The 27,916-nt window shown below is 47.3% G+C and overlaps 1 protein-coding gene across 1 annotated transcript in view; it reads left to right on the forward strand.

The window, feature by feature from the left end:
- Nucleotides 1-24,934, forward strand: part of IGDCC3 (immunoglobulin superfamily DCC subclass member 3) — a 105,437-nt gene extending 80,503 nt beyond the window's left edge. The window contains exons 7-14 of the mRNA XM_083475057.1: nt 1,046-1,211; nt 12,066-12,313; nt 15,000-15,164; nt 18,058-18,246; nt 19,780-19,884; nt 21,718-21,856; nt 22,875-23,085; nt 24,083-24,934. Coding sequence (XP_083331183.1) covers nt 1,046-1,211; nt 12,066-12,313; nt 15,000-15,164; nt 18,058-18,246; nt 19,780-19,884; nt 21,718-21,856; nt 22,875-23,085; nt 24,083-24,274 — 1,415 coding nt within the window. The 3' untranslated portion in view covers nt 24,275-24,934. The remainder of the gene's footprint in view (nt 1-1,045; nt 1,212-12,065; nt 12,314-14,999; nt 15,165-18,057; nt 18,247-19,779; nt 19,885-21,717; nt 21,857-22,874; nt 23,086-24,082) is intronic.
- Nucleotides 24,935-27,916: the final 2,982 nt, after the last annotated feature.

The raw sequence follows: 27,916 nt of genomic DNA on the forward strand, positions 1-27,916 counted from the left end.
AGCCATTTGGTGTCATAAGAGACCGGACAGGCTGGTGAATATCCAGATGGGCACCAGCATCCTCTGACTGAAGCAGAGGGGGGTGGACAGAAATGCTGGTCCTCCACAAGTATGCTGATACCTTCCTCTTGTTTCCCAGTTGCCCCTTTTTGTCTACAGTGCCATGAGCCGTCTACGGAGGCCAAATGTAAAAGAAGGCAAGGCTCCTGAGCCTTTAGTAGCTGGGTAGAAGAAGGGGTTGTTGTTGTTTGAGAGGTGTACTTTGCACAACTAACTCTACCTGCTGAAATTCCCTTTTCTGCACACCACTAGCTGGACCCACTACATCACTCCCTGCCTGAGTTAATAGGAGGGATGGTGCTGGTTCTAAATTCACTTCCTTCTGCTCTGGGGATTACAGTACTGGGCATTCCTTTCCAGATCATGCCATTCATTCATTGGTAATTTTGTTCATATAATGCTTTCCCACAAATGGTGAAAATGGGTTGCAATAAAGAAAAAGGGGAACGCTTCTCAAAATCAGCCATCAGAAGCACACACTGTTTTTGTGTGTGTGGCCACTGTCTATTTCCCCACTGAGTGCTCCAGGTCATTGGTGGCAGAGCCAAGACTGGCTGGAAATCATGCTGTGCCAGTCCAACTATATAACCCTCTAGCTCTTTATGCAACTTTCTATGCATGTGTATTTGAAGGCACAATGTTCTTCGTAGAGGGAGGCCAATACAGGCACCTCCCAGGGCACTTAGGCCCTGGCATCTCTCTGGGCATCATGATGATGCCAGTTCCAGCAGCTCCCATTCATTTATCTGGGTCTAGCACAGGAAAACATTCACCTCTGCAATAAGCTTAGTTTTCTGCCTCCCCCACCCCTAGATAGATAGATAGATGATATAGATAGACAGATGATAGACAGACAGACAGACAGATAGATAGATAGATAGATAGATAGATAGATAGTTGATAGATAGATGATAGATAGATGATAGATAGATGATATATAGATAGATGATAGAAATGGAGCCCATGTTTTCCTTTGTCTTTGCAGCTCCTGCAGAATTTGTACAGCACCCGCAGTCTATTTCCAGGCCCGTGGGGACCACTGCCATCTTTACCTGCTTGGCACAGGGGGAACCTCCTCCGCAGATAACGTGGCTGAAGAACGGGCAGATTTTAGAACCTACGGACCACATTAAGCTAAAGAACAACAACAGGTAAATCACTTATGTGTAGATCTTAAGATTCTCTGGGTAGGGGACGCCAAGCAGACTGAATGGGCCGAGTCCAGTGTTCTCTGTCTGCTAGTACAAGGGTCCTTGTCCTAGGGAACGGGTGAATACCTCCTTCTTCCAACAGGCTTCTGGGAACTGACTTCTTTTAAAGAAAGGGCTGCTGTTGTGCTGTTTTGATTGTTATTATCTGTATGTTTTTAATAGACCTATTATTATTATTATTATTAAGCTTTGCTACCTACCCGAAACCCGTTTTCTGGCCTTAAAGTTCAGTCTGCCTCACCCCTAGCAACAAACCCAGGAGTGTAAGGGCTGGCTGTGATAACCCTTGTGGGTACAGGGTAGGCACTCTCTACATGCTCAGAACCCCTTTAATTTAGTAGCATTTCATCATATGGCTGGCAGAACGTATGTTTTCAGTCAATGCCTTCTGTACCTCAGAGGACTCTCCACATGCTTGTAGGCCCAACAATACACTGGAGGAGCTTTGGATCATGACAACAATTATTATTATTATTTTCTTGAAGCTCATACACATCTGTTAATATGCTTAACACTGTTATATCACGTTAAGGAGATTATATGAAGCTACAGGGTTTATCCCTCCAGCTCTGTTATTTCTCTCTGTATTGTTGCCTGTTATTTCCATAGAAACCGAAACCCACTGACCAGTAATTTTCACACTAGGCTCACCCAGGCCTGCTATTTCCACCACACAAATATCACTCTGTACTACGGCATGAAAATGTGGTTCTTTGGTCTTTTTTTTTTGCTTTCCCTGGTGAGATAAGAGGCCCGGATTCAGAGGAAGTCGGTCACAAGGACACTTATTACCTCAAAGTGCAGGGAAGGGAGGTCAATTTGACCCGCAGTTGGGAAGCAAACCGTTAAACCCCTGTTGGAAAACGCTTCTGCAAAAACCAATGCCACTCATTGCAGCTTCCAGCATAGGTTAATGCAATTTCCCCCAAACTGGTACCCTCCAGGTTTTTTTTGTAATGCAACTCCTTGCAGGTGCATGCTGCAGAGAAAGAGATGACAGAAAAATTGGTTGCCAGTTTATTTCTGAGTCCAAGTCAAGGTGCTCATGCTAGTATTTGTGGTTGTTGTTTAGTCATTTAGTTGAGTTCAACTCTTCGTGACCCCATGGACCAGAGCACGCCAGGCATTCTGTCTTCCACTGCCTCCGCAGTTTGGTCAAACTCATGTTTGTAGCTTCAAGAACACTATCCAACCATCTCGTCCTCTGTCGTCCCCTTCTCCTTGTGCCCTCAATCTTTCCCAACATCAGGGTCTTTTCCAGGGAGTCTTCTCTTCTCATGAGGTGGCCAAAGTATTGAAGCCTCAGCTTCAGGATCTGTCCTTTCAGTGAGCACTCAGGGCTGATTTCCTTAATAATGGAGAGGTTTGATCTTCTTGCAGTCCATGGGACTCTCAAGAGTCTCCTCCAGCACCATAATTCAAAAGCATCAATTCTTTGTCGATCAGCCTTGTAAATGACTCAGGTGTAATGATTCATGGGAGCCAACGTAACAAGTCCTGCTAGCGCAATGGGACTTCTGCCCTCTCTTCCATGGATGAGCTAGAATTTGAACCCAAGTCTGTCCACTCCTGTTCTTGACACCTTAATCACTGTGCAGCATGACAAAGTTCTGTTTCTTTCAGACAGTGCTGGAGCACGTTGTAGGGCCCCATGTCTATTCAAGAAGAGCTTATAGGTCTTTTGTAACCCCCTCCCATCACCACCCTGTGGTGAACTGGGAAAACACCCTGGAAAACACCCAGCAGTCCTTTGCGGGATTGAGTTGTTGCAATACATAAGCATTAACTTTTCATGGAGGAGGGCCTTAAATATATTTCCAAGAAACACTTTGGTTTTGCAGAATGCAATTTGAAAATGACTGGCATAGGAAAATAGGAGGAGTCTGCTGGATCAGGCCCATCTAGTCCAGCATCCTGTTTTCACAATTTGTCCACTCCTCTTTTAAAGCCATCCATGTTGGTGGCCACCATTGCCTCCTGTGGGAACAAGCTCCATTGTTTAGCTATGTGCAGCCTAAAGAAGGACTTCCTTTTGATTTGTCCAGAATCCTCCATCATTCAGCTTCATTGGATGTCCCCAAGTCTGAGAGCTATGAGAGAGGTTGAGCGTTATGAGAAAGGGAGCAAACCTTTCCTCTACCCACTTTCTCCATACCAAAAAGGGCCTAGATGAACCAAGTGGATGCGGGTGGCACTGTGGTCTAAACCACTGAGCCTCTTGGGCTTGTCGATCAGAAGGTCGGCGGTTCGAATCCCCATGATGGAGTGAGCTCCTGTTGCTCTGTCCCAGCTCCTGCTAACTTAGCAGTTCAAAAGCACGCCAGTGCAAGTAGATAAATAGGTACCACTGCGGCGGGAAGGTAAACGGCGTTTCCATGCGCTCTGGTTTCCGCCACGGTGTTCCATTGCACCAGAAGAGGTTTAGTCATGCTGGCCACATGACCCGGAAAGCTGTCTGCAGACAAAAGCTGACTCCCTCGGCCTGAAAGTGAGATGAATGCCACAACCCCATAGTCACCTTTGACTGGACTTAACCGTCCAGGGGTCCTTTACCTTTACCTTTTTTTAATACTAGGGGTAAGTTTCCTACAACCAATACCTCCATGATTCCCAAACCCATGATGCTGAGAAGTCCTTTTCAACTATTTTTGAGGTGCTGGATGTTATTGGAAAGGAGGAGTTGCAGAAAGAAGCCAGGTTTCCTGGGATGCTTTCCTCATCCTTTCTCTCCCCTTCCTCTCTCCTTCCTATCAATCTCTCTCTCCCTCTCCCCCAAATCCCTTTGTTTCATGCTTGTGTGCATGACTAAATGGTATAGCCCCATTTCGTTCCAAGCAGAATCAGTTTGCATAGTGGCCTTCGGATGTGCACTGGGGGGGGGGGTATTTGTCTCTGTAATGATGGGATCTCTTATCTTGCAGTTAATGAGTCCAGCTAAACTGCAGCCTGAGTCTCTTAATTAGATTACATGCTTTCCCCTACTGAAAATTTCATTGGATTAAAACTCATCATATAGTAATAAAAAGACTGAATGCCCCTGAAGGATTCCCCCCCTTTTTTTGTTGATTAGAAGAGGGCAGGGGAAAGAGCAATGAAAATTGGGGGGAAGTAATCTACCCCAGATTGAACTGTTTACTAATTAATTGGCAGTATTATCTAAATGATCTCCTCCTCACTTGTTGGATAACAAATAGAAGAAAATAAAGCTAAATGAAAAGTGTTGGGTCACAGGCAATGGCTTTCCTTTTCCGTGGACGCTTCCCAAAATTCTAACTGGAGCTTTCCCCATAATTGCTATAAGAACTTAAGGAGAGCTCACATGAATGACATCTTGTAAGCCTACCCAGTCCAGAACCCCTTTCCCACAATGGCCAACCAGATGGCCCAATGGGAAATCCACAACCAGAACCTTGAGTGCAACAGTGCTCTCATGTGAGCCAGGAAGCTCCCAGCTTCTATATAATTCTGAGCACCATCTCACTCCCAAACTCCAGCCTTCCTGACCTGGGGGAAAGGGAGGGTTTCTTCATGAGAGAAAGAACAAGGAAGCCTACAGACCTCCAACTGTAGTTGGCCTCTCCAGTGCCCTAGACAGCAAGCCCATTGACCAAGGATGATGGGGAAAGTTTGTTGGGGGTTTTTTGGGACAAGAGGTTCAGAGCAGCCTTCTGCAATGTGTTAACTTGCCAGAGTTGCAGATAACAACTCCCACTAGCTTCAGCCAGCATGACCGTGGGGTGTGAGGTGAGAAAATGTAACAGAACAAAGGTGCATTGCTTTATTTTGGCCTGCTCTGTGCACATCAAGGGCCGTGTGTCTCTGCTTTGAGCAGTGGTGGTGGTGAGTCATCTGCAGGGAAGAAATAAATTATCTTAAAGGGTCTATATCGCCAAGATGCATTTACCACAACGGCATGTAGCAGAGGCCAACCATCTCGATGCAAAGATAACTCCTGATATTGATTTGTGTGTGTGTGTGTGTTCCTTGTATTTACAAAATGGTAATTAAGTGGGTATTATTTATTAATTCTGCCAAAAAGCAACGCTGAGCCCTGGCCAAGGACTTGCTCTCTTCCATAAACTAGCACCTTATGAACAACTCTTCCCCATCCCCACCTCTCCCCTATTAACGCTCTGCTTCCCCAGTCATCGTAATGTTCACTGGTCGCTTCTTGAATGTCTTTCTTTGAGATCACTCAGCACCAGAGGCAACACACCTGATGGAAGTTGTCGTCCATCAACACCTGGAGGGCACCATATTATATCTTGCTGCTTTAGCCATCATGGTCCATGCTGCTGTAATCTAAGGGTGGGCAGTCACTAGCCTTCCAGATATTACTGGACCCAAAATGCCATCAGTCACAGCCAGCTTGGCCAGTGGACAGCAATGATGGGAGTTTAGCAACCCCTGGACGACACCAAGCTGGTTCCCCTGACTTTAGGTGGAAAAGGGCGCAAAGGGTCATCTTGTCCAACCCCTTGCAAAGCAAGAGTAGGATTAGCATTGGGTACAACCTATGGCATCGTGGCTCTTCCAGGCATGGCAATGAAGAAGAAGAAGAGTTTGGATTTGATATCCCGCTTTATCACTACCCGAAGGAGTCTCAAAGCGGCTAACATTCTCCTTTCCCTTCCTCCCCCACAACAAACACTCTGTGAGGTGAGTGGGGCTGAGAGACTTCAGAGAAGTGTGACTGGCCCAAGGTCACCCAGCAGCTGCATGTGGAGGAGCAGAGACCCGAACCCGGTTCACCAGATTACGAGACTACCGCTCCTAACTACACCACACTGAACATTTCCTAGGGGGACTTCAGCCATACAAATCTTCTTCTTCTTCTTCTTTTTATGCCACTGCTTGCCATAACCAGTGAAGGATTCCTTATATGCATCAAGTCACCCTCAGATCCTGTAAGGTCAAATAATAATAATAATAATAATAATAATAATAGTAGTAGTAGTAGTAGTAAAGAGAGCTTTGACAGAAGAAGAAGTAACAGGATCCAGCTTCCTCAGAATCTTGGCTTTTGCTTTTTACAATGGGAAAGTTTCTAGCTCTTCTGGTTGCAAAGAGAGACTTGGAAAAACATGGCGAGTATTCAGGTGCTGGAGCAGGGAGAAGAAGCTGGGTGAGATTTCCTGGGGGGTGGGGGTGACGGTGGGGCCTCAGTGCCCTCTGCAGCTCCCGCCCTCTTTCCATGACAAGCAAAACTAGAATAAATTATGCAAAGTAGCAAAGGTGGCATAGTTATGCAAAATCTGGGGATCGAGCTGATTTGCAAGATTTGCATAATATATGTATGTTGCAGAAGCCAGCTTTCCCCGAAGGGATAGGATTTCTTTTTTTCATTTCATGCAGCGTACGCACAGCCCCATCTTCAACCCGCTAGGCTGCCCTTTCGGCATGAAACTTGGCCCGCTAGCATGAGCCAGTTGGACCGCACCTTCTGGGGCACCCTTCCTCTCTGTCCGCGGCCCCCTGTGTTTTTCACAGCTTGGCAGGTGGGCCTGTTTGCTCCCTCGGTTGTGCTGCTGAACCCGTGTCCTTCTGCATTCTTTCCTTGGCTTCCTCTCCCTTGCGGTGCCTCCGAAAGTTCATCTCTGGTCCGCTGACCTTTGATGAGATCAGTCATCTTGATTGCCTGCGGGCTGAAGCGACAGCTTGTGAATAGAGCTCTCTTTGAATGGCTGGAGACACCCGTTCTCTCCCCCCCCCTCCATTCTCTCTCTTGGGGCTGCGGCCCCCACCTTCGTGGAGCCAAGTGTGAATCTCCAAAAGCCTCCTCTCCCTCTTTGGTCCCTGCCTGTCAGAGTCATTGTGCAAAGGTTTGATTGACATCACGGCGGCTCCCTGAATGTGTCTTCAGTATAGGCAGGCTGTGAATGCCACTACCTGCCCGGCTCTTCGAGAGAGCAGATGTCCCAGAGTGATGGGCTTTGCTTCAAAGGGGAGCAATTACTCATCTTGGATAGCTGTAGCAAAGGGAAATCTCCCTCTCCTCTGTGTGAAAAATGCATCAACCAGCCTCAAGCCTTCCTTTCCTCCCTGGCCCAGATGGAGGAGGCAGTAGCTGGTTCTTCCACAGAGCAGCAGGCCTGGTGGGGGCATGGCTTGTGAAGAGCCCTGAGGGCCTGATAGAAAGATATGGAGGGCCACATTTGGACACTGGATCAGAATTTCCTCGCCACTCATTTTTGGCTTTCTTGGTACTCGAAACTGGACACCCAAAGTGGTTTTGAAGCATCTTTCTTGTGGTTTCAGATGGTGCAATTGCGCTGAGTTTCAGCTCTTCCGTGCTCTCCTCTGCTTCTGTTTCTTCATAATGTGTGAAGCTGCTTTTTAAGCAGCAACATTTCCTTTGTTGGGGTGGGGTGACAGCTGACAATGACAGAGGAGGCTGCCCCCCCCCTCCTTGACAGCCTCAGGGCACCTCTTTGCTCTATCATGTCTGTCACACCTAGCAACCCCCCCCCACCCCAAACATGAAGGCTGGTCGTCTTTACATGGAGACAGTTTCACACACACGCCAGATGGTGCCTGAGCATAAATTAGAACCTGACTGATTTGCAAAAAGGCTTGGCGTAATGTCTGTGATTCCATCCCCTCCCCCTTAGGCCTTCTGCACCTCCCCACAAAAGAGAATTAAGGTTTGTTGTTGACGTGGGGGGGGGGGAGTGACCCCCGCATGGAAATGGCAAATTTCTTGCAGTGCTTCTTGTGTCTGGGAAGCCCTTTAGGGGGCGCCCTTGGGACGAAGGTGATACCCCGCTCTTTTCTCTCTTTTTTGGAGCCCTGCCACCTGCCAGTCTCTTCCAAACGCTCATATTATTTGTGCCTGCTTGCAATTTTACAAGTGCCACACAGTGTTCATTCCACATTTGTGAGGATTTGGTCTCCTAGTGTTGCAGGACTTGCGCTTGAGAGCTCTCTTCCTCTTGAACGGAAACTTAGAGTGCAGCTGGTGGTGCATGTCTGTTACGCAGCCCCCTGAAACCTGCTTATGGTTTTTGCAGCCATGTTCCACAGGCACAAAACATTTTGCTAGCAGAACAAGGATTCTCCTAAGTGACTTTAGCTTAGAGCTGTGTTGGATACAGCCCTGCTCTCCAGAGCAGGTTTTTGAGGGGCAAAAGGAATGCAGGGAGGAAGAGAGATAAATGAAAGTGCCCACCCCCGTTCTGAAGTAGCATTCCACGAGCAGAACTCTGCTCACAGGACACTCCCAATGGAAGCTGAAGTTGGGAGCCTCCCCATATACAACCCTCCAGACCTCTCCATCTGCCACTCACAACTGTCTTAGGCTGCACTCCTTGGCAGCCCTGCTCCACCCCCTCGAGGGCTTTTGGAGACAACTGTGCATTTAAAGGTGAACCTACCTAACTTTTTTTCTTTGGGGGACACGGGTGGCGCTGTGGGTTAAACCACAGAGCCTAGGGCTTGCCGATCAGAAGGTTGGTGGTTCGAATCCCCGCAACAGTGTGAGCTCCCGTTGCTGGGTCCCAGCTCCTGCCAACCTAACAGTTCGAAAGCACATCAAAGTGTAAGTAGATAAATAGGTACCGCTCTGGCAGGAATGCTGTGCGCTGCTCTGGCTCGCCAGAAGCGGCTTAGTCATGTTGGCCACATGACCCAGAAGCTGTATGCCGGCTCCCTCAGCCAATAAAGCGAGATGAGCGCCACAACCCCAGAGTCAGTCGCGACTGGACCTAATGGTCAGGGGTCTCTTTACCTTTACCTTTACCTAACTCCCTCTTCTCCAAACAATATGCAAACCGAAACATAGCCATACTCCGACTTTTGGAGTGATGTTCTCTTGCCAAGTAATGTGCACAAAAACACACCTGAATTCTAAGGTAAAATGCACAAACATGCATATATTAGTGAAAATAATATTCAGAAATGAATTACATTTGGAGGAAGTTATGTTGCCAAAATATGTGTTTTAGGAAAACTTCTCACTAAAATGCTGATGGATTTTCATGTGGACTATATATATATATATGCGTGCAAACTGATATGAACTGCACATAAGATTAGAGAAACTGAAATTGACAGATTCCTCCATCCCTCCATCTGTCCCTGAGTGAAGAAGAGGCTTAGGGACCTCCTGTCCCCAACCTCATCCCTCAGCCTCTGATGACCTTTCTTTCCTTCTTGTCTTCTTGGCAACTTAATCAGATATGTTGAATCTGTGGCAATGGGGAGAGCTTATGGCCAGTCCACCGAAATCACCCCATCAGCCAAACCTCTTGCTAACGTTTCCAAGGAAACATGGACTCTTGGCACATGGGAGGGGGGTAGAATAAGCATCTGTTCGTCGGTCATTGTGGTTCTGGGCATTTGCAGAGCAGGAGAGAATGGACCAGCAGGCAGAAAGGTCCAAATTTTGGCCCCAGTGACAAGGAAGCATTTGTGGGGACAAATTGCCTCTTTTCATCGTACAGTGTGTAGCCAGGAAATGGCTGCAAAGGGGCATGTGCAGTGCCAGATCAGTGGGAGAACATCTGCTTGGCATGCAGAAGGTGCCAGGTTCAATTCCTAGCATTTCTAGGTAGGGCTAGGGAACAGTTATTTGCCCGAAACCCTGGGGAGCTGCTGCCAGTCGGTGTAGACCATACTGAGCCAGATGTTCTGAGGGCCAGACTCAGTATAAGGCAGCTTCCCCTGGGGGATAGCTCAGTTCGTAGAGCATGAGACCCTTAATTTCACATTGAGCAAAAAGGTTCCCGCATTGCAGGGGGTTGGGCTAGATGACCCACGAGGTCCCTTCCAACTCTACAATTTTGTGATTCTATGATTCTAAGTATGCTCATTTTAATCCAGTAGCAATTACGCTGTGACGTGAGTAGATTGAGCAAATTTAAAGGTGCAGCTTTCCTTGAGCTGCCACACTGGGGTCTGAGCAAGCTCAGCACCATTTAATTCTAGCTTCAGAATCTGCCTGCTCCTTGCAATCAGAATATAGGGAACGACACGGTGTGGATAAAGGGGCTCGGAGACCTTTGGGAGATCAAGTATTGGAAGGTCGCTTGTGATTTCTTGCAAAGCGTTTGATCACAGTTGTTCGAAGCTCTTTGTTCTGAGCCTGATTTTTTCAAAGCAAGCATGTCAGAACTTGCAAAAAAGCAGAGCGGTTGTTGACTGGCCCACTCTTCCCATGCCTGAAAGTGGAAAATGTGTTTTTAAACATGCAGTGGCTGGCAAGGAGGGCATAGTCTTGTTCAGGCTTTCATCAATAGTCAAGTGTGGCGCTGATTTTTGTGAAGCTTGGTTTAATTATTCCTCCCACTGGGATGGAAGCAGTTGCAAAGCAGGCAGTTCCCTTCAGCCAGCTCAGGTAATGGAGTGCTTGAGAGCACGAGTGATGAGCTGAAAGCTTCCACTTCCAACCCCAGGCCAGCCATGAACCTGCCTCCATGGCTCCCCTGATCACTGGACTCTCTCCACTGCTGTCTCTAGACTTCAGTGCAATGGTTCCCAATTAGCTACGTACTTCGGACCTCCTCTTTTTCAAAAGCCAAGCCAAGGATCCCTCTGCTTTTGAAAGTTTTGATATTACTATGGTAGTTTCTATTATGTGAATAGTTCCACAGACCCTCCCCCCTCCAGGTGGGTTACATGGACGCCAATGGGGAACCCCTGTACAGTGGGGGGGGGAGAATCTGTGGGCCTCCAGATGTTGCTCCAGATGTTGTTCTCCATCTCCCATTGTCTCAAGCCATTGGCCATGCTGGCTGCTGAGGTTGATGTGAGCTAGGATCCACTATGGAAGAACGTTGTGAGCTGGAAGCAATATATTGGTGAGCCTAATGTTCTCACCCTTGCTGTAAAGGTTGTTGAGGCAATGTACGTGAAGTGTTTTGCACACTTAGGAACACAAAGGAAAGCCATGATTTGAGCACCTTGGAGGAAAAGTGGGATACAAATGTAATACTGTGATCATGATTTTTAAATTGGGGGGGGGGGGGCTACCTGCCTCAATGCACACGTGATGCAACATCTGAATTGACTGTATATGTACTTTTATGTGTATATTAGGGGCTGTGTCCCTGCTTGCTCTGCTTGCCACCCCCCCAATTCCTCCCACAGCTTCCCCTTCTCACCCCATGCAACTACTGAGCTAGCTTTTCTTGACCTTTCGGGTTTCTCTTCATTCAAATCCAGGATTGCAATGCAGCACTAGAAATCCTCCAACGGGGGCTGTGCGACGACAGCCTTCCATTTCTATGTATATAGGAAGTCATGCCTGATGCAGATGTCATGGTGTCTCGCTGTGCATATGTATGCTGCATGTGTACTCTGCTGCACTGTAGGCACATCCACCAGGTGCAAAACACAATCGTATGAATGGCCACTTTCCTATTTTTCCTCTGGGAATCTGCCCTTTCCCGCTGAGATTTTAAATGCTTGTGGCTCTAGTCTCTTTAATGCAAGGCAGAGCTGAGCCATGTGATTATCAGAGCTGGATAATGCCACCACCAATATCACCTCCTCATTCCCCCCTCCCCCTGGCCTTTAACATAATCCATATGGTACTTCCCGACTGGGTTGCGGGTTTCCATCCCAGGCAACAATCCTCTACATTTTCTCCAGTCCTGCCAGAGCCAAAAGAGGGAGGAGCTGTAGTGAAATTCCCACTAAGCAGCCTTAGCCTTTCATTACATCCTCTTCAGACACATCAGGATTAACCTAGATATGGCTGGCCAAAGGAGGGAGGGAGGGAGAAAGGGCTGGGGGATTTCTAGGTTTGTTGCTGGAAAGCGCTAATCCCGATGGCCTTGCTGGGTTTCCCCACAGCACGCTGACGATCTACAGCATTGGCCAGGCGGACGAGGCCATCTACCAGTGCATTGCGGAGAACAGTGCTGGCTCCACCCAAGCCAGCGCCAGGCTGACGGTGCTGTGGGCCGACGGGCTGCCCGGCCCGCCCCAGAAGGTGAGAGCCACGACCGTCTCGGCCACCACCATCCAAGTGCTGTGGAGTGAGCCTCTGCAGAACACCAAGGAGATCATTGGCTACGTCCTACACATCAGGAGAGCAGCAGGTGAGGCGGCAACAGTCCATTGGGCATTGATACGAGTGCTGTGCTGAAAATTTTTCCACAATGTCCTGTCATGGCAGGGGTGGTTGTGAGGGGGCAGGGAGCTGTATAGTGCCACCACAGGCCCAACCTTGGTGGGTTGCTGAGTGGGAGTGGGAAGGGGAAGGACGCTGGTGATCACCTCCAATGAGGAATTATAGGCAGGAGTGGTGGCAATGAGCTCAGAAGTGGCCACAAGGCTTGTTCTTTCAGTCTTTAGGGTAAAGGTGGTCTCTGTGGCACTGGGCAGCTGCGTAATTTGGGGGCCTATGAGGGCCATCCTGATTGGTGGAAAGTGTGAGGCTCAGCCTCTGGAGTTACTGCTCTCTTGTAGGCCACACCTTCCCCCCAGCTGTCGGGACCTCCAGGATGGAACAATAGGCAAAGAGATGCTCTTTGGAATTGCTCCTCCTTGGAAGCTGCCTTCAAAAATTGTCAAAGGGGAGGTAAAATGTCGGTGAAATTCTCACGGGGCAGGATGCAGGGCCGTGGTTTTGTTTTGTTTAATATTTGCATGTCTCTTTTCCAACAACAATATTGAGTTCAATGCAGCTCACAGTTGTAGCAATAGTGTTAAAAATGTGACGTAATCGTTAGAGTGTAGGACTGTGACCTGGGAGAGCAGGGTTCAAATCTCCTCTTGTCCATTAAGCTCACTGCGTGACTTGGGCCAGTCGCTGCCTCTCAGCCTAACCTACCTCACAGGGTTGTTGTGGGGATTGGATGAGGAAGGGGAGAACCATGAATGCCACCGCAAGCTCCTTGGAGAAAAAGGTGGGATATAAATGCAATAATTATAATAAACAAATCATCAATGTAATCATACTGGGTTGCCAGTGCCAGTGCTCCTCAGAGGAGACCCATTAAATCCCCACAGCAACACTATGAAATAGGTTAGGCCTGGGAGTTGGGTGACTGGTTTAAGGTCACCCATTTACATTTCAGGGGCATGTGTTCATTGTTTTATTTATTACATTTATATCCTGCCTTTCCCCCAAAGAGGAGGCACAAATGGTTCTCTTCCTCCTCCTCCTCCTCCTCCTCCTCCTCCTCCTCCTCCTCACAATAACCCCGTGAAGTAGGGTGGGTTTTCAAGTGACTGATTGACCCAGGGTCACCCAGTGAGCTTCATTGAGTGAGGATTCGAACCCTGATCTCCCAGGTCCTACTCTGACACTCTAACCACTGAACACTGGCTCTCCTGTGCCTATCTTATTTTAATCACGCTGGCATCATGTGTAAGCTGACATTGCTAAGGGTGGGAAGTGGGGCGAGAGAGCGAGAAAGGAAATAAAGTAAATAAATAAATACCCATGATTGTAGTGTAGACATGCCCTGACATCTAGTGGCGAGGTCCAGCACCCCACAGCCTATGACACAGTGACTCCCTCCAAGCAGAAGACAACAGTCCAGCATTCTGGGAGTTCAGATGGAGACTTTCCCTCCACGACTAGCTTCCCAGATCTTGAGTTTCACCCTGGCACCAGGCGACCTTCCTGGATCGCTTGTCTCCTGGGAAGAGACTAGGTCTGTGGCTTGGAACCACCAGGATGCCTTGTTTGGTGACGCAGGAAGCAAGGGAGCAGAGCCAAGCTCCTGACAGTGAACAGAGTGGCATCAGGCACACCTCTGCCATTGTGCCACATCCTGGGGCTGGCAAACTACAACTGGAACATTGCCTCACTCTCTGTAGCTAGATTTTTGAGAGCTGCGAACAGTACCAGATGGAGAGGAGGGTGCTCTTATGCTCAGGATCTGGACGGCTGGATGGCAGGAGGAAATCCAGATGGATTTCAGAGATGTCAAAAAGGCAGTCTGCCCTGAAGGAAAGTCGCTGGGAATCACAAGTCTTGCTTTCCCAATATCTGAAATAGAAATCATGCTTGCTTTGATCAGTGGATAGAATAAGAGTCTTGCAACCTAGGAACAGATTGCTTTTAGAAGCTGACCGTGCTTTATTGACAGCTGCACAAATTATGATAGCTAGCTAGGAAGTGGAAGGGGCAAGCAGACTATAAAATGGAAGAACGGTATAAAGAGTTGTGGGATACAGCTATTAATGATAAATTAACATGTGCCATTAAGGTAAGATGGGGAATATGCAGGAGAAATGATTTTGAGGAGATATGGAGGGTGTTTGTAGAATATGTACTGTTAAAACGGAAAGGGGTCAAACCATCGCAAGAGGTGTTGAAATTTTGGGAGGTTGGGTAGTTACAATGGAACGGTCTCAGTGGTGGGGTGCACATTTTTATTCTTATTTATTTATGATTATTACTTTGTCAAAATAAAATAAAAACATTAAAAGAAGAAGAAGAAGCTGATTGTGCATGGATAAATATCATGGTATTTGGAATGCATTTATAAAAATTATAGAGGCGTGTTAATGATTGTATAGCTTTGTAATAATAACATTACTTATATATCATATTGTATTTCAGTTCCAAGCACATTTTCATTTTCATTTCTTTCACTTTATTTGTCCACTGAAATTCTTCAATAAAATATAAGTATATACAAAAGTCTTGCATCCTGGCTTCCCATTGGGGCATCTGGTTGGTCACTGTGAGAACAGGATGCTGATTAGATCCTGCTTGGCCTGATCCTGCAGGCTCTGCTTATGTTCTTACACCTTCCCCTTGCATTTCAGACCCTGTGGAGATGGAGTACCAGGAAGCCGTCAGCAAAAACACATTCCAGCAGCTTGTGACTGACTTGGAGCCCTCCATGAGCTACAGCTTCTATATAAAGGCTTATACCTCTCGGGGGGCAAGCAAGGCCTCTGACGTCGTGGTGGTGAGCACGCTAGGCGAAGGTAAGGAGGAATAAAAGGGCCGAAGAGAAATGGAAGTTCAAGCTCATCATCCTGCTAGGCTGTAGAAGGGAACTCAGATCAGTGGCAGAGGACCCAGTTTGCATTTGGAAGGTCCCAGGTCCGATCAAGACACCTCTCGATAAAAGCCTCTTATGAGCAAGACCAGGAAATTCCCTTGCTTGAGCTCTCAGGGATCTCCTGCAAGTCAGATCAGACAGCATTTAGCAAGATGGGTCAATGGTCTGATTGGGTATAAATCATTTTCATGTCCCATGGTTCAATTTATTTCCATTGCATATCAATTTCACACCCCAAATTCATGTCAATTTCTGATGTGTTTATTATTCATATCCCTTTTCTAAAGTAATCCGCTAATTTTTGTTTTAAGTGGCCCAAGTTTTTTTTTATTAATAGCAAGATACAATCTATTATATTATAGAGAGCCGGTGCAATGTCGTGGTTAGTGTGTTAGACAAGGATCTGGGAATCCAAGACTCCTATCCCCACTTTGTGTGTCTCAGTCCAACCTATTTCACAGGGTTGTTGTGGGGATTAAATGAGGAGGGGGAGAACCATGTATGCCACCTTGGAGAACAAGAAAAAGGCGTGATATAAATGCAGTGCAGTAAATCATAAATAACTAGATAATTACAGTACATTTCTCGCCTGCCCATCAAACTCCTCACGGCTCCTGCTCCCAATATCTGCACAGCTGGTAAGTTGCTCCTGTGAAGCGCAGCTGTATGTTCAGTCTTTATGGATGTTGCACTGTACACACAGGAGGTTCAGTGGCATAGCCAGAGCCTGCAGGGGCAATCTGGTACCCGCTGTGTGCTACCTAGGACCTTCCTGAAAAGGGCTGCACTCAACTGCTGGACATGTGGAAGGGTGAGGTGCTCTCCAGGGTACTGAAACTCCAGGGTGCTGAAACAGGGTGCAAAGCAGACACTGTGCTCCTGAACTACAGCCCTTCTCTTACTTGGAACTTCAGAAATTATTGTCTCCTTTATTACCACCAGCACAAGTTTCTTCCTTTGCAACCTTAACAACTAGAAATTTGTTTGCTGGTTGTTGTCTGCTTTTAAATGACAGCAGGGGATCACAGATTGGTGGCTGCTGTATCTGATGCGAGGTTCTGAGGCTACATGGAATTACAAAGCATGCAGATTCACTAGTGAACTCAGAAAGCAGGAGTTAGCAACCCATGTGTCAACAAGGAGCAGAGCAGAGCGCCCCAAATGGCTCGAGCAAGTGAACCAAGTTGCATGAGCCATCACAAGGAGAGACATACATGCAACCAAAATGGCTAGGATTTCTGCAGGAAGTCTGCCTGGGTCTTTCCATCATAGGTCACGGATGCCAGTAGGATGCAAAATAGCTGCTACATTGTTAAGCCACTGTAGCAGCAGCTTGTGACATTTTTGTTATTTCCTTTTTCAATTATTTTGGCATTTCAGTCATGCCACACAGCCCCCAAAGGAGCCCTCGGCTTACAATATATGATCCAAACATACACAAACCCAACAATAAACCTGCAGTACAACAAGACCTCGTAAAACCAAAGTACTAAAAATTCCTATAATGGCATAAAAGCCAACAGAGCTTGACCTTCTTTGTAATGCAAGGGTTGCACAGAAGCCCTGCCAGCTGTGGATGACTTGAGCAAAGGGCCCACAAAACCCCTGAGATGGTTGGCACCCAGCAATGGCCCCATCTTTCCAGATCCCTTTGCTCACCATTCTAGGATAGAACAACCCATTAACCTGGCCTCCTCCTTTTTCAAGCGGAGAGATTGACAAGGCTTAAAACCTTTAAAAACTTTGACCTAAAACCTTGCAGTTCAAGGCAGTAGCTTTCTGCCTCATAAAGTTCATGTTTTTCTGGAGCTTTGAGAAGTCAGGGCACTGCCTTTCCTGTGAGTTAAGGGCTGCAGGTCTTGTCGCACGCTCATAAATTACACATACCTCTTCAATGCTCTACATCATCCTACCACACAAAGCTCTAAAGTGTGGGTGGGTGTGTTTTGAAAAACAACAACTTTGCTTCCATGGAACAAAAGTTTAGACCTTAAGCTCCATCTCCTGTCATGGATGAGCAGGTGCTGTTAATCATTAGCTCAGCCCCTCTGTCCCCGTTTAATTTACAAGTCAGTCTCCTTGCTGGATCTGCCCCTGTGTTTAGAAAACCCCTTTGAGCTCCATAGTGTGTCCAGAACACCGTTTTGACAGCCGCTCCCCACATTTGAAGGGACGCTGGTGGCGCTGTGGGTTAAACCACAGAGCCTAGGACTTGCTGATCAGAAGGTCGGCGGTTCGAATCCCCGTGACAGGGTGAGCTCCCGTTGCTCAGTCCCTGCTCCTGCCAACCTAGCAGTTCGAAAGCACGTCAAAGTGCAAGTAGATAAATAGGTACCGCTGTGGCGGGAAGGTAAACGGCGTTTCTGTGCGCTGCTCTGGTTCACCAGAAGTGGCTTAGTCATGCTGGCCACATGACCCGGAAGCTGTACGCCGGCTCCCTCAGCTAGTAAAGCAAGATGGGTGCCGCAACCCCAGAGTCGGTCACGACTGGACCTAATGGTCAGGGGTCCCTTTACCTTTACCTTTACCCCACATTTGAGGGTCACTGGTTCAGAATAAACCATGGCTGACTACGGTAAGAAACATCACAAGGCCAGTGGTTGATTTATGTAGCCTTCTTCAAACTGGTACCCTCCAGATTTTTGAAGTACAACTCCCATCAGCCTCAGCCTTCATCTTTTTTAAAACCAAAGCACGAGGGGCTTTGAGAATGGCTCGTCCGGCTTATAAGGAATCCAAGGGAAGGGAACTAAAGGGGTAAAAAAAGGAGTCAAAGGGCAAAACCAACCATATCTCTTTCTGTGGCTTTGTTCCAGTGCCAGCCATGCCTTCACTCTTCATCAAAGTCCTCAACAGCACCACCATCCAGGCCACGTGGGAGCCCTCCATCAAACTGGGCCAGCACGAAGGGTTCAAGCTCTACTACCGCAAAGTCCACCTTCCCCACTTTACTGGGCCCATGTTCTTGGCCAGCAACATCACATCCTGCAACATTACTCAGCTCGGTGAGCATCATTTCCATTATTACAATTATTAGTTAAATTTATGTACCGCCCTTTGTCAAAAGGCTACAAGGTGGTATGTGACATAGAACGAAAATGTCAATATGTAGCATAATAGCTGTGCAAAGCAAACGTCAAAACAGTTAAATACGTAATCAAGAATACGTAACAGAATACAGATTCTCATAAAATACAGAGGGAGTGTGATAACATAAAAGACACAAGGGTCAAGCAACTAGTCCCTAGCGCTGCTGAGAAAATGTTAGAACCCTGCGCCTCAGGGTTCATTGGGGAAGGAGGGAAGGATAGAATATAAATTTAATTAATAGATTAAACGAAGGCCCACTGGAGTTGCCAAACCCACCTCTTCCTTCTCCACTCCTGCCAGTATTGCGTTCTGCAGTTCCCTGTTCCTCACCACCATTCAGGGCTCCAACATCTGACTTGCCTTCCTTAGAGAGGACTCTTTCTTTTTGCACCGCCAGTAATAAAATTTTATTAAGACTTTTCATAATACAATAAAAAAACTAATCTAAACAAAAAATAATAAACCAAAGAAGGAAAGAAAGAGAAGGGAAAGGATAAAAGAATGCAAAGTCCTGTCTCACAGATGTATCTTAAGTTTTGTCCCGTACGGAAAAGGTTGTACCCTCCCAGCTCTCACCTGGGAGCATCTTAGATGCTCACAGGTGGTCCTCCCAGCCTCTCTATCTAGCCTTTGGGACTCTCCCCAGACCACATCCCTCTCCCCATTCTGCACCAGCCCTGCTTCACATCCTCCTTGAGCATTTTTGAGCTCCTGCTTCACTGGACGGAAGCTTGAGGGGGCGCTTACGAGCGTTTGTAGAAACCAGCCTCCTGTACCAAAGGTAACATGTACATCTGGTGCCCTGTCCACTTTTGCCTCTGGACCAGCCTATTGCTGGCATGTGGCCCTTGGAATGCTGCCAAAGTGGGAAGGTGGCCCTCTGGCTGTAGAAAGGCTCCCCCAACCTGCTTTTAATGTAATAATAATTTATTACGTATACCCCGCCCATCTGGCTGAGTTTCCCCAGCCACTCTGGGTGGCTTCCAACAAGAGATTAAAAATACATTAGAACATCAGTCATTAAAAACTTCCCTAAACAGGGCTGCCTTCAGATGTCTTCTAAACGTCAGATACTTGTTTATTTTCTTGACATCTGATGGGAGGGCGTTCCACAGGGTAGGTACCACTACCGAGAAGACCCTCTGCCTGGTTCCCTTTAGCTTTACTTCTCGCAGTGAGGGAACCGCCAGAAGGCCCTCGGAGCTGGATCTCTGTGTCTGGGCTGAATGATGGGGGTGGAGACAATCCTTCAGGTATACTGGGCCGAGGCAGTTTAGGGCTTTAAAGGTCAGCACCAGCACTTTGAATTGTGCTCAGAAATATACTGGGAACCAATGTCTCGGCGGCCGCTCCCAGTCACCAGTCTAGCTGGTGCACAGCAAGCGAGCACAGCAGGTCTAACCACATTTAGGCACAGGTCAACCTCTCTTCTTTCCTTTTCCTGCCAGACCCATCAGTAGTCTACGAAGTCAAGCTCCTCGCCTACAACCAGCATGGTGATGGGAATGCCACTGTTCGCTTTGTGTCCCTTCGAGAGACTGTCGAAAGAACAGGTGAGTGGGCAAGCGGTCCTGCACAGCCTTGAGGGAGATGGTCTTTGAAGACAGTTGAGGAGGCTCTGGCTGAGGGGTGTTGATGAGAAAAGAAAGTTGTTTTACAGAGAGACACACAGAGAGGGAGATCAGTATGTTGAAAGTTTCCCCACGTTGCTGCTCTGATGCAAGTTATCAAGCTTGAAGTTTGCGAGCCACTTTGAGTTACGTTTGAAGAAGAAGAAAATGCTAATAGGTTTAATTAGTAATGATAAAATAAATAAATAATAGATGTTTAGATGTTTTACCCAAACAGGAGCATCCAAATTCCCCTCTAAATCTTGCTTTAGGTAAAACTCTGTGGCTGTATTCAAGCGCTGCTTTTGTTTTGGGACACATCTTCTAAAAGCGGTTTATGTTTGAGAACCATCTTACTTATCCTTCTAGGGACAACGTCCCCTTGTGATCAGGTTCCTGTTTGCTGTTTTTCTTTTTTATTTTCACAGTAAATGTTAATCTCAGCTGGAAATTGCAGCGGATCCTTGACAAAGCTTTCTTTCTTTCTTTCTTTCTTTCTTTCTTTCTTTCTTTCTTTCTTTCTTTCTTTCTGGTCTGGAATTGGTTTAACGACACCATTAGTCATGCCGTTACAACGAAGTGGGAGGGGGACCTTGCTGGAGTTGAAAGTGAGAGCCGGTTTCCCTTTCATCTATACCTTACTGACAGCGGCAGGAAAGAGAATGCGGAATTTGCAAATCACTAGGTGGAGGAGAAGGCTCTATAACAGCAGGCTATCCTTCCTTCCTCCTCTCTCCTACCCCGTGGAGTGATACCTTTTCACCAGAGTGCTGCAGCTATTGCCAACCTGGTGCCCTCCAGATGTTGTGGACTACAGCTCCCATCAGCCGACCCATTGGCTGCCAGGGAGCTTGGCTGGAGCGTTCTCCTCTGAGCCACTTTCTGTTGTGAAAAAACAAAGGGCCCAAATGGCGGAGGCCTAGCCTTTTGCTGTGCTTCACCTCCTGCCCACTGACAGGAGCCTGACTTTTCCTGGCCATGTTTAAACTTCTCCTGGGCAGTTAATCACCTCCCTACTCACCAGTTTTGCTCCTCTCTGTGTCCCTGACTGTTCCTTTCCCCTTCCCACACCTTGCATGTTTCTTACCAAGCCTGCTACTTGCTCCCCACCCCCCTCCACCCCTGTGTGAACTGCCTTAACTCATTTCTCCATCCTATGTTTTTGTCCTGCTCCTGGGTTCAAAGCCTTTCCCTGACCAGCTCACTGCAAGAGGCCCAACCCACCGGAATTCCAGATCCCACCACCCTCTTGCTCAGAGGTCCTCACTCTGCAGGATGGCTGTTGCAAAAGATGAGGTCCAGCATTTGGCAGCTTGCATAGAATGAAGGGGGCCATAGCTCACTGGTAGAGCACCTGTATTGCATGCAGAAGGTCCCTGGTTCCATCCCCAAGGTAGGGCTGGGAAAGACTCCAGCCTGAATCTCTGGAGAGCTCTTGCTGGTCAATGTGGACACTACTGAGCTTGATGGATCTCTGGCTGGACTCAGTATAATGCAGCTTCCTATTTAATTCAGGGTTGTTGTTTTTTAATAGAACTGTAAGGATTAGCATCTTAATTTATTTTTAGGGGGAAGGGCTTTAACTCAGTGGTAGAGCATCTCCTTTGCGTGCAGGAGGTCCCTGATTCAATCTTCAATGACTGGGAGAGACTCTTTCTCTCTCTCTCTCTGAAACCCAGAGGGCCACCACCAGCCAGCCTAGACAGTCCTGTACTGACAACTTTCCATGCCTAATGGAGCCCTGCCTCCCACTTACACCTTTCCTTTTCATCCCAGGGCTGAACCCACCTTGCAACTGCATGAAGGACGGGCAAACCAATAAGACGTCGGCCACTGGGATAATCATTGGGATCCACATTGGAGTCACCTGCATCATCTTCTGTGTCCTCTTCCTCATGTTTGGGTACCGAGGAAGGTATGGCTCTCTCTCCACTCATTGCGTTTGGAATGGGTGGACTGCTTTCATATTCCAGAGCAGCAGGACAAGCATTCTTTAGGCCAACCTCCTCCAGTCTAGAGATTGTTGGACTACAACTCCCATCAGCCCTAGCCAGTACGTCTGGTGGTCAGGGATGATGGGAGTTATGGTCCAAAACATCTGTAGGGCACTTGATGGGAGATGGATGCCTAAGGCATTGAATATACTGCCTTGGGAGTCTCACAACTTTTCTTATGAAACTCCCAGGTCCCCACACATTATAAACCACCTGGGGAGGTTTGCATGTTTGGGTTGCCCCACTAAGCTTTGCAATGAGAGGGAGTTTGGAAGGAAAACTCAGAACCTGGGGTCGGGGTGGAGGCAGAGAGATAAAACATAGGTCTGCAATACCCATCATCACTTCTTTGTTATTACTTATATTTTATTAAAAGAATTTCAGTTATAGAAAAGAAAAAAAGAGGGAGAAGAAAAGTGCAAAAATACAGTAAGAAAGATATAATATGTTACAGTAACTACAATGTGTTACATTTCCATACATTATTATATAGGGTAATATTATTGTTCTAATACATAAATGGTTATTAATAACCTATATTCTGTATAGACACCTTCCAAATGTCAATATATTTATCTAAACAAAGTCTACATCTATAAGCATCCCATTTATATGAAGTCCATAGCACTCTGCTAGAACCATGTTGTGTGTAGGGAGACGACGAAACTCAGATTTGGAAGGTCTGTAGCTCAGGGCTAGAGGACATCTCTTACATGCTTACGGTCTTCCTGGGCTTTCCAAGCAGGGCTGAGAAATTCTTTTGCCTGAAACCCCAAAGACTCTACCTGAAGGCACAATGAATTGATGCTGGGAGTTGTTGCATGTGAAACAGACTCTCTACCTTTCTCGTGGACGTCTAGTGTGGTGACTTCCTGTTCATATGATGGTACATTGCTAGAGAGGGTTTTATTGTTCTTCGTCTTTCGCTTATTTCCACAGGCTGCTGGTGTGCAAAGATGTCCAGGAGCAGCTGTCAACCCCACAGGTCCCAAGAAGCCAGAGGAATGCTGCAGGCCTGACCTCGAACGGATCTGCTCAGAGGGACAGAGACAACCCAGATGCAAACGGAAAGCAGCTGGATTTGAATGAACTGGAAAGGCTCTTTCCAGCCTCGCCTCCCCCGCCTGATCAACACAACAAGGAGATTGTGGTAAGGAAGGGACACTGGGGGCTTTTGTTTGTTTGCCACACTTTCAGACAGCAGTGGTGAACCTCGGGGCTAGGGAGGAAATGCGGCCCTGCACACCTTTTAGCCTGGCCCTTGGAACCCTCTCCAGGCTCCACACCCCGCCAGCCCTGCTTTGCACCCTCCTTGAATGTCTTGGTCTGGCTGAGATGTGTCCTTGACCTCTTTTTTGCCTGGAGGATAGAGGGAGGCGTGTGAGCACGTGTAGAAAAGCTAGGCTGCTGTACCAAGGTAAAATTGGCACTCTGTGCTCCGCCCACTTTTACCTCTGGCCCCGCCCATCACAGGCATGTGACACTCTGGGATTTTAGTCGGGGGCACTTCCTGTAGAGGCCAGGGATGGAATGTGGGGCCTTCTGCATGCAGAACAGGTGCCCTACCACTGAGCCACAGCCGTTCATAATCTCCGTTAGTTTCATAGGAAGCTACAGTCTAGCTCAGTATTGCCTACACTGACTGGCAGCAGCTTTCCAGACTTCCAGCCAAGTGACTCTCCCAGTCCTACCAGGAGATGCTGGGGATTAAACCTGAGACCTTCCGCATGTAAAGCATGTACAGTGGTACCTCGGGTTACATACGCTTCAGGTTACAGACTCCGCTAACCCAGGTTAAGAACTTTGCTTCAGGATAAGAACAGAAATCGTGCTCCGGCGGCGCGGCAGTAGCAGGAGGCCCCATTAGCAAAAGTGGTACCTCAGGTTAAGAACAGTTTCAGGTTAAGAACAGACCTCTGGAACGAATTAAGTACTTAACCTGAGGTACCACTGTATTCTATCACAAAGCCATGCCCCTTGATGATTTCCATTTGTTCTGGGATAGGCAACTCCTACTACTACTACTACTACTACTATTATTATTATTATTATTATTATTATTATTATTATTATTATTAAATTTTAAGAGGACAGTCAGTCTTCTTCTTGGGCATTCAAATAGCCATTTTTTCACTCTCCTTTCCCAGCTGGACCATATTCCTCCTACCTCACATGACGAAACCCAGACATCCATGCTTCCGCCGGATGACTTCAGCATCATCGAAGAGGAGAGCGACACCCTCTTCCAGCCCCCGCACTCGGGGGCCCCCGGCAGGCCCCTCCTCCACGCCAGCCAAGATGAGCCAGCTTTGAACCAAGCTCCAACCAATGAAGGATAATTGCCAAGACTTTGAAGACTCTTAATGGGACCTCGCCAGCCACCAACTCCCCACCCCACCCCCAACCCTACCCCTGGCGATGTCTTTAAACCGACTCATCAATCTCAGGTCAATTTTAAGATTTCTGCGATATGTTTCTTAATTTTTTTATTACATATATATATAAATATATATATATCTATATCGGTAGGCAGCCTTGCGGAAGCTCCATGAAGTTTTTTTCTTCCTGACTTGTCTCAGGCCTCCTTAGTACATTCCTTTCCAGCTGTTTGCTCTACAGCTACTGCGTTTGTGGCTTCTCAAGGCGCCTTCCTTGGCCAACTCCATAAGACACCGAGATGGGAACCTCTTATCGTCTTGGTTCACCAACGTTCAGTCCCTCGTTGGCAGCTTTAGGGTGACTCTTCTCCCACAGATCTGCCATTGTGAAATGTGTTGAGAAAACAGATTGGAATGGGGCCCTCCTCTCTAACCTAGCTCCGGGAGAGAGGGGGGGGGGAACGTTCAGGTGCTAAGTTGGTTGGCCAAACTTCTCGGTGCATTTGACGACATTTTTTGTCGGATGTGTTTCAAGTCTCTCTGTCTCTAATTCTCAGGATGTTTTGTTGCCGACGAACTATTTTAAAGGCAAAGCGAGTGTGTCAAAAAGAAAAAGAAAAAGGATAAAATAAAAAAACCGCAGGCCTACAAGAAGGTCTACTGAAAAAAAAGAAAGAAAATGAAAATACTTGGACTAACATCTCGAGTAAATCCAGAACCTACCTCAACCGGAATTGAATGTCTTTTGGGAAGAAGCAAAGTATCTTGTGTCTTCCTTTTGTTTTCAGAACAAAGTAGAGTAGCACTTGGTCAGTACAAGCTGTGGTACTACCTCAGAAGTTCATACTCCATGTCTACCATGTTGGTTGTTGGTTATCTTTTTATTATTTTTTTATTTTAAAGTATTCCTTTATTGTCACCATCGTTCCAATGTAAAGCACTTCCAAAACCTTGAAAGCAATGTTCTACCTCAAGAAGCATTTTTGTAGAAGAACCATGTTGTTGTGTCGTCAGACCACCTCGCCCTCCTTCGCCTCTCTTCCTTCGCTCGGCCCCGAGACTCCAAAAGAGGAATGACGATGAGCAGGCATGGATTCGTCCCCAGTAGTGGTTGTCGATGACATCCCCCCCCCCCCCTTAGTGTTATAAACTTGACTTTTAGGCAAGTTGCTAGTTAACTTGTGTAGAGGTTTACTGTGTCAAGAGTTGTTTTTATATCATGTTTGTTTGGTTGTTGTTTTTTTAAAAGGAACTTTAAAGATTGTTAGGGTTGTAGCAAAAAAAAGGCAGGGCCACCGGTCACCTAAAGATGAAACCTTTGCCCGTAAGCGACTACTTAACTACTGGTCACAGGTTACTACTGAAGAGCTGCTCTCTTTCCAGTTTTATCACTCAGAGCTGGTTCACCACATCTGTGCATACTTGATGACCAGAACATCAAGTGAGGATTGAAAACATCACGGGATGATTGCATGTGCAAATGATTTCATCACAGAGAGGACAGTCCTATCACTTTGTACATAAGGCTGTTCAGTGGAATCCACATTCTCAATGTCCAGTTCTTGCCTTATGCAGAGTACGGCCAGTGATCCATCTAGCCCAGTATTTCTCAACTGACTGGCAGTGGTCAGTCCAGACAGAGGTCACTCCCAGACCTACCGGGGGATGCCAGGGATTAAACCTAGAACCTTCTGCATGCAAAGCAGATGCTCCACCACTGAGCCATGACCCTTTTCCTTTGTCTTGGAGCAACTCCTCAGGGACTCAGGTGGAGAAGAGTCTTTCTCCTGGTACCAGAGATCCTTCATGGTGGGAGATTGGACGTGGGGCTGAACGTGGGGCTTCCTGCATGTGTAATAAGGGCTCTGCAACTAAACGAAGGGCCTGTAAAATATAGGAATAGAAGGAGCTACCTTATACCAAGTCAGACCATTGGTCCGTCTTGCTCAGCTTGGTCAACACTGACTGGCAGCAGTTCTCTGGGGTTTGACACAGGTGTTTTCCAACCCTACCTGGAAAGGCCTGGGATTGAACCTGGGACCTTCTGCATGCAAAGCAAGTGCTCTGCCACTGAGCTATGGCCCTCCCCATACATGCTTGGGATGAGCTGTAGTTTCTCCCTTCTGTAAGCCATCAAGCCAAGCCCACTCTGTCCTGTCTGGCAGCATCTCCTGGAGATTGCAGGCAGAGAGGAGCCCTCCGGTTTGAGATATTTTTAACTGCAGATGCTAGAATTTGAGCAGGAGACTATATACATGCAAAGCTTTAGCACTGAGCATTTCTCACCCAAAATGTGGAATGCCACACAGGTGCGTGTTTGTGTCAATTTTTTTGGGAGGGTGGGGGGCAGAATTGAGGTGGTTCCAATCTGCTTGGCTACTGTAAGAACAGGATGCTGGACTAGATGGGTCGTTGGCCTGATGCAGCAGGCTTGTTCTTCGTTCCAGTTTTAGCACACATGCTGTCAAAAGTGTGTGTCCATGTGAACCAGACCTGTTTGCTAAAAGGTGGACATCTTCTGCCAAGCCTCAAAGCACTTGATGCTGCTGGCTGAGCTTCTCAGCAGCCAGCTTCTCTCCTTGCGGAGATGTCTTCTCCGAATCTGGCGGTTGCTCTTTAGGTCACCGGTGGTGGCACAGCTGGTTATAGACCTCATATCTGAAGCCTTAGAATGTAGCGTGTTTTCTCTCTAGGCTGGTGACCTACCTCAGTACAAGTAGTCGAAGCAGCCATAAGGTTATGGAAGAAAGGATGAGGAGCCCCTCTGATGTGACCGTTGTCAGGAGGAGAAAGGAAGGGGAAAGATCTCCCCCTCCCCTAAGTCCATTGAGATGGGCGGAAGGACTCTGAAATGCCAGTGGGGCTCCTTTGGGCTGTGGGAGCTCCCAGCATCTCTCTTTCATGGAGGGAGCAAACGATGTGTGCAGGAACCCTGTGGACTGCCTCCTTATCCTCCAGAGACGCCACTTCCATTTTCATGTTTCGTTTCATTTTTTAAAAATAATTCCAATAGCTATTTTTATATATGGCGATGAAAAGAAGAATCGGAAAAACGGTTCTTTTGAAAATAATAATGATTTGTTTGAAAGAGAAGAAGAAGAAATCAAAGAGGGCCGTGTGGTGATGAGGGGGAGGAAACCAGCTAACGGTAACAATGGGTATTTAAGGTCTTTTAAAATAAGCTGATTAAAACAAAACAAAACCCCCAAAATTCTCCGTTAGGAGTACCAGCACTAGGGGATCAGCTGGCAACTCCCTCACTGCCCCCTACTTCCCATCCATCAACTGTTTTGCTTATGTACATTAAAAAGTGTAAATATCACCGGACGAGGACAGCAGAAGCGTCAACTGTCCGTGAATAAGTCTGTTGCTTTTGTGAGCGGTTTATTCAGAACTGGGCAACAGGAGAGGAGGGCAAACCACTGCAGCGGTGGCAGGGTGCAGTAAGAGAGAGAGAGACTAGTGAGTGGAGAAAAGGGTGTCACTCCTCTTTCAAAAACAGGCTGGCCCGTCTAGCCTCAAGCAAGCATTTCACCCTCACAAAAAATAGAGATTGGTGGGTGTCGTTGTCAGAGAATATCTGCAGGGCACTGTTGTTGGCTA

The sequence above is a fragment of the Podarcis liolepis genome (assembly GCF_965112155.1).
Source record: "Podarcis liolepis genome assembly, chromosome: 14".
Taxonomy (NCBI): Eukaryota; Metazoa; Chordata; class Lepidosauria; order Squamata; family Lacertidae; genus Podarcis; species Podarcis liolepis.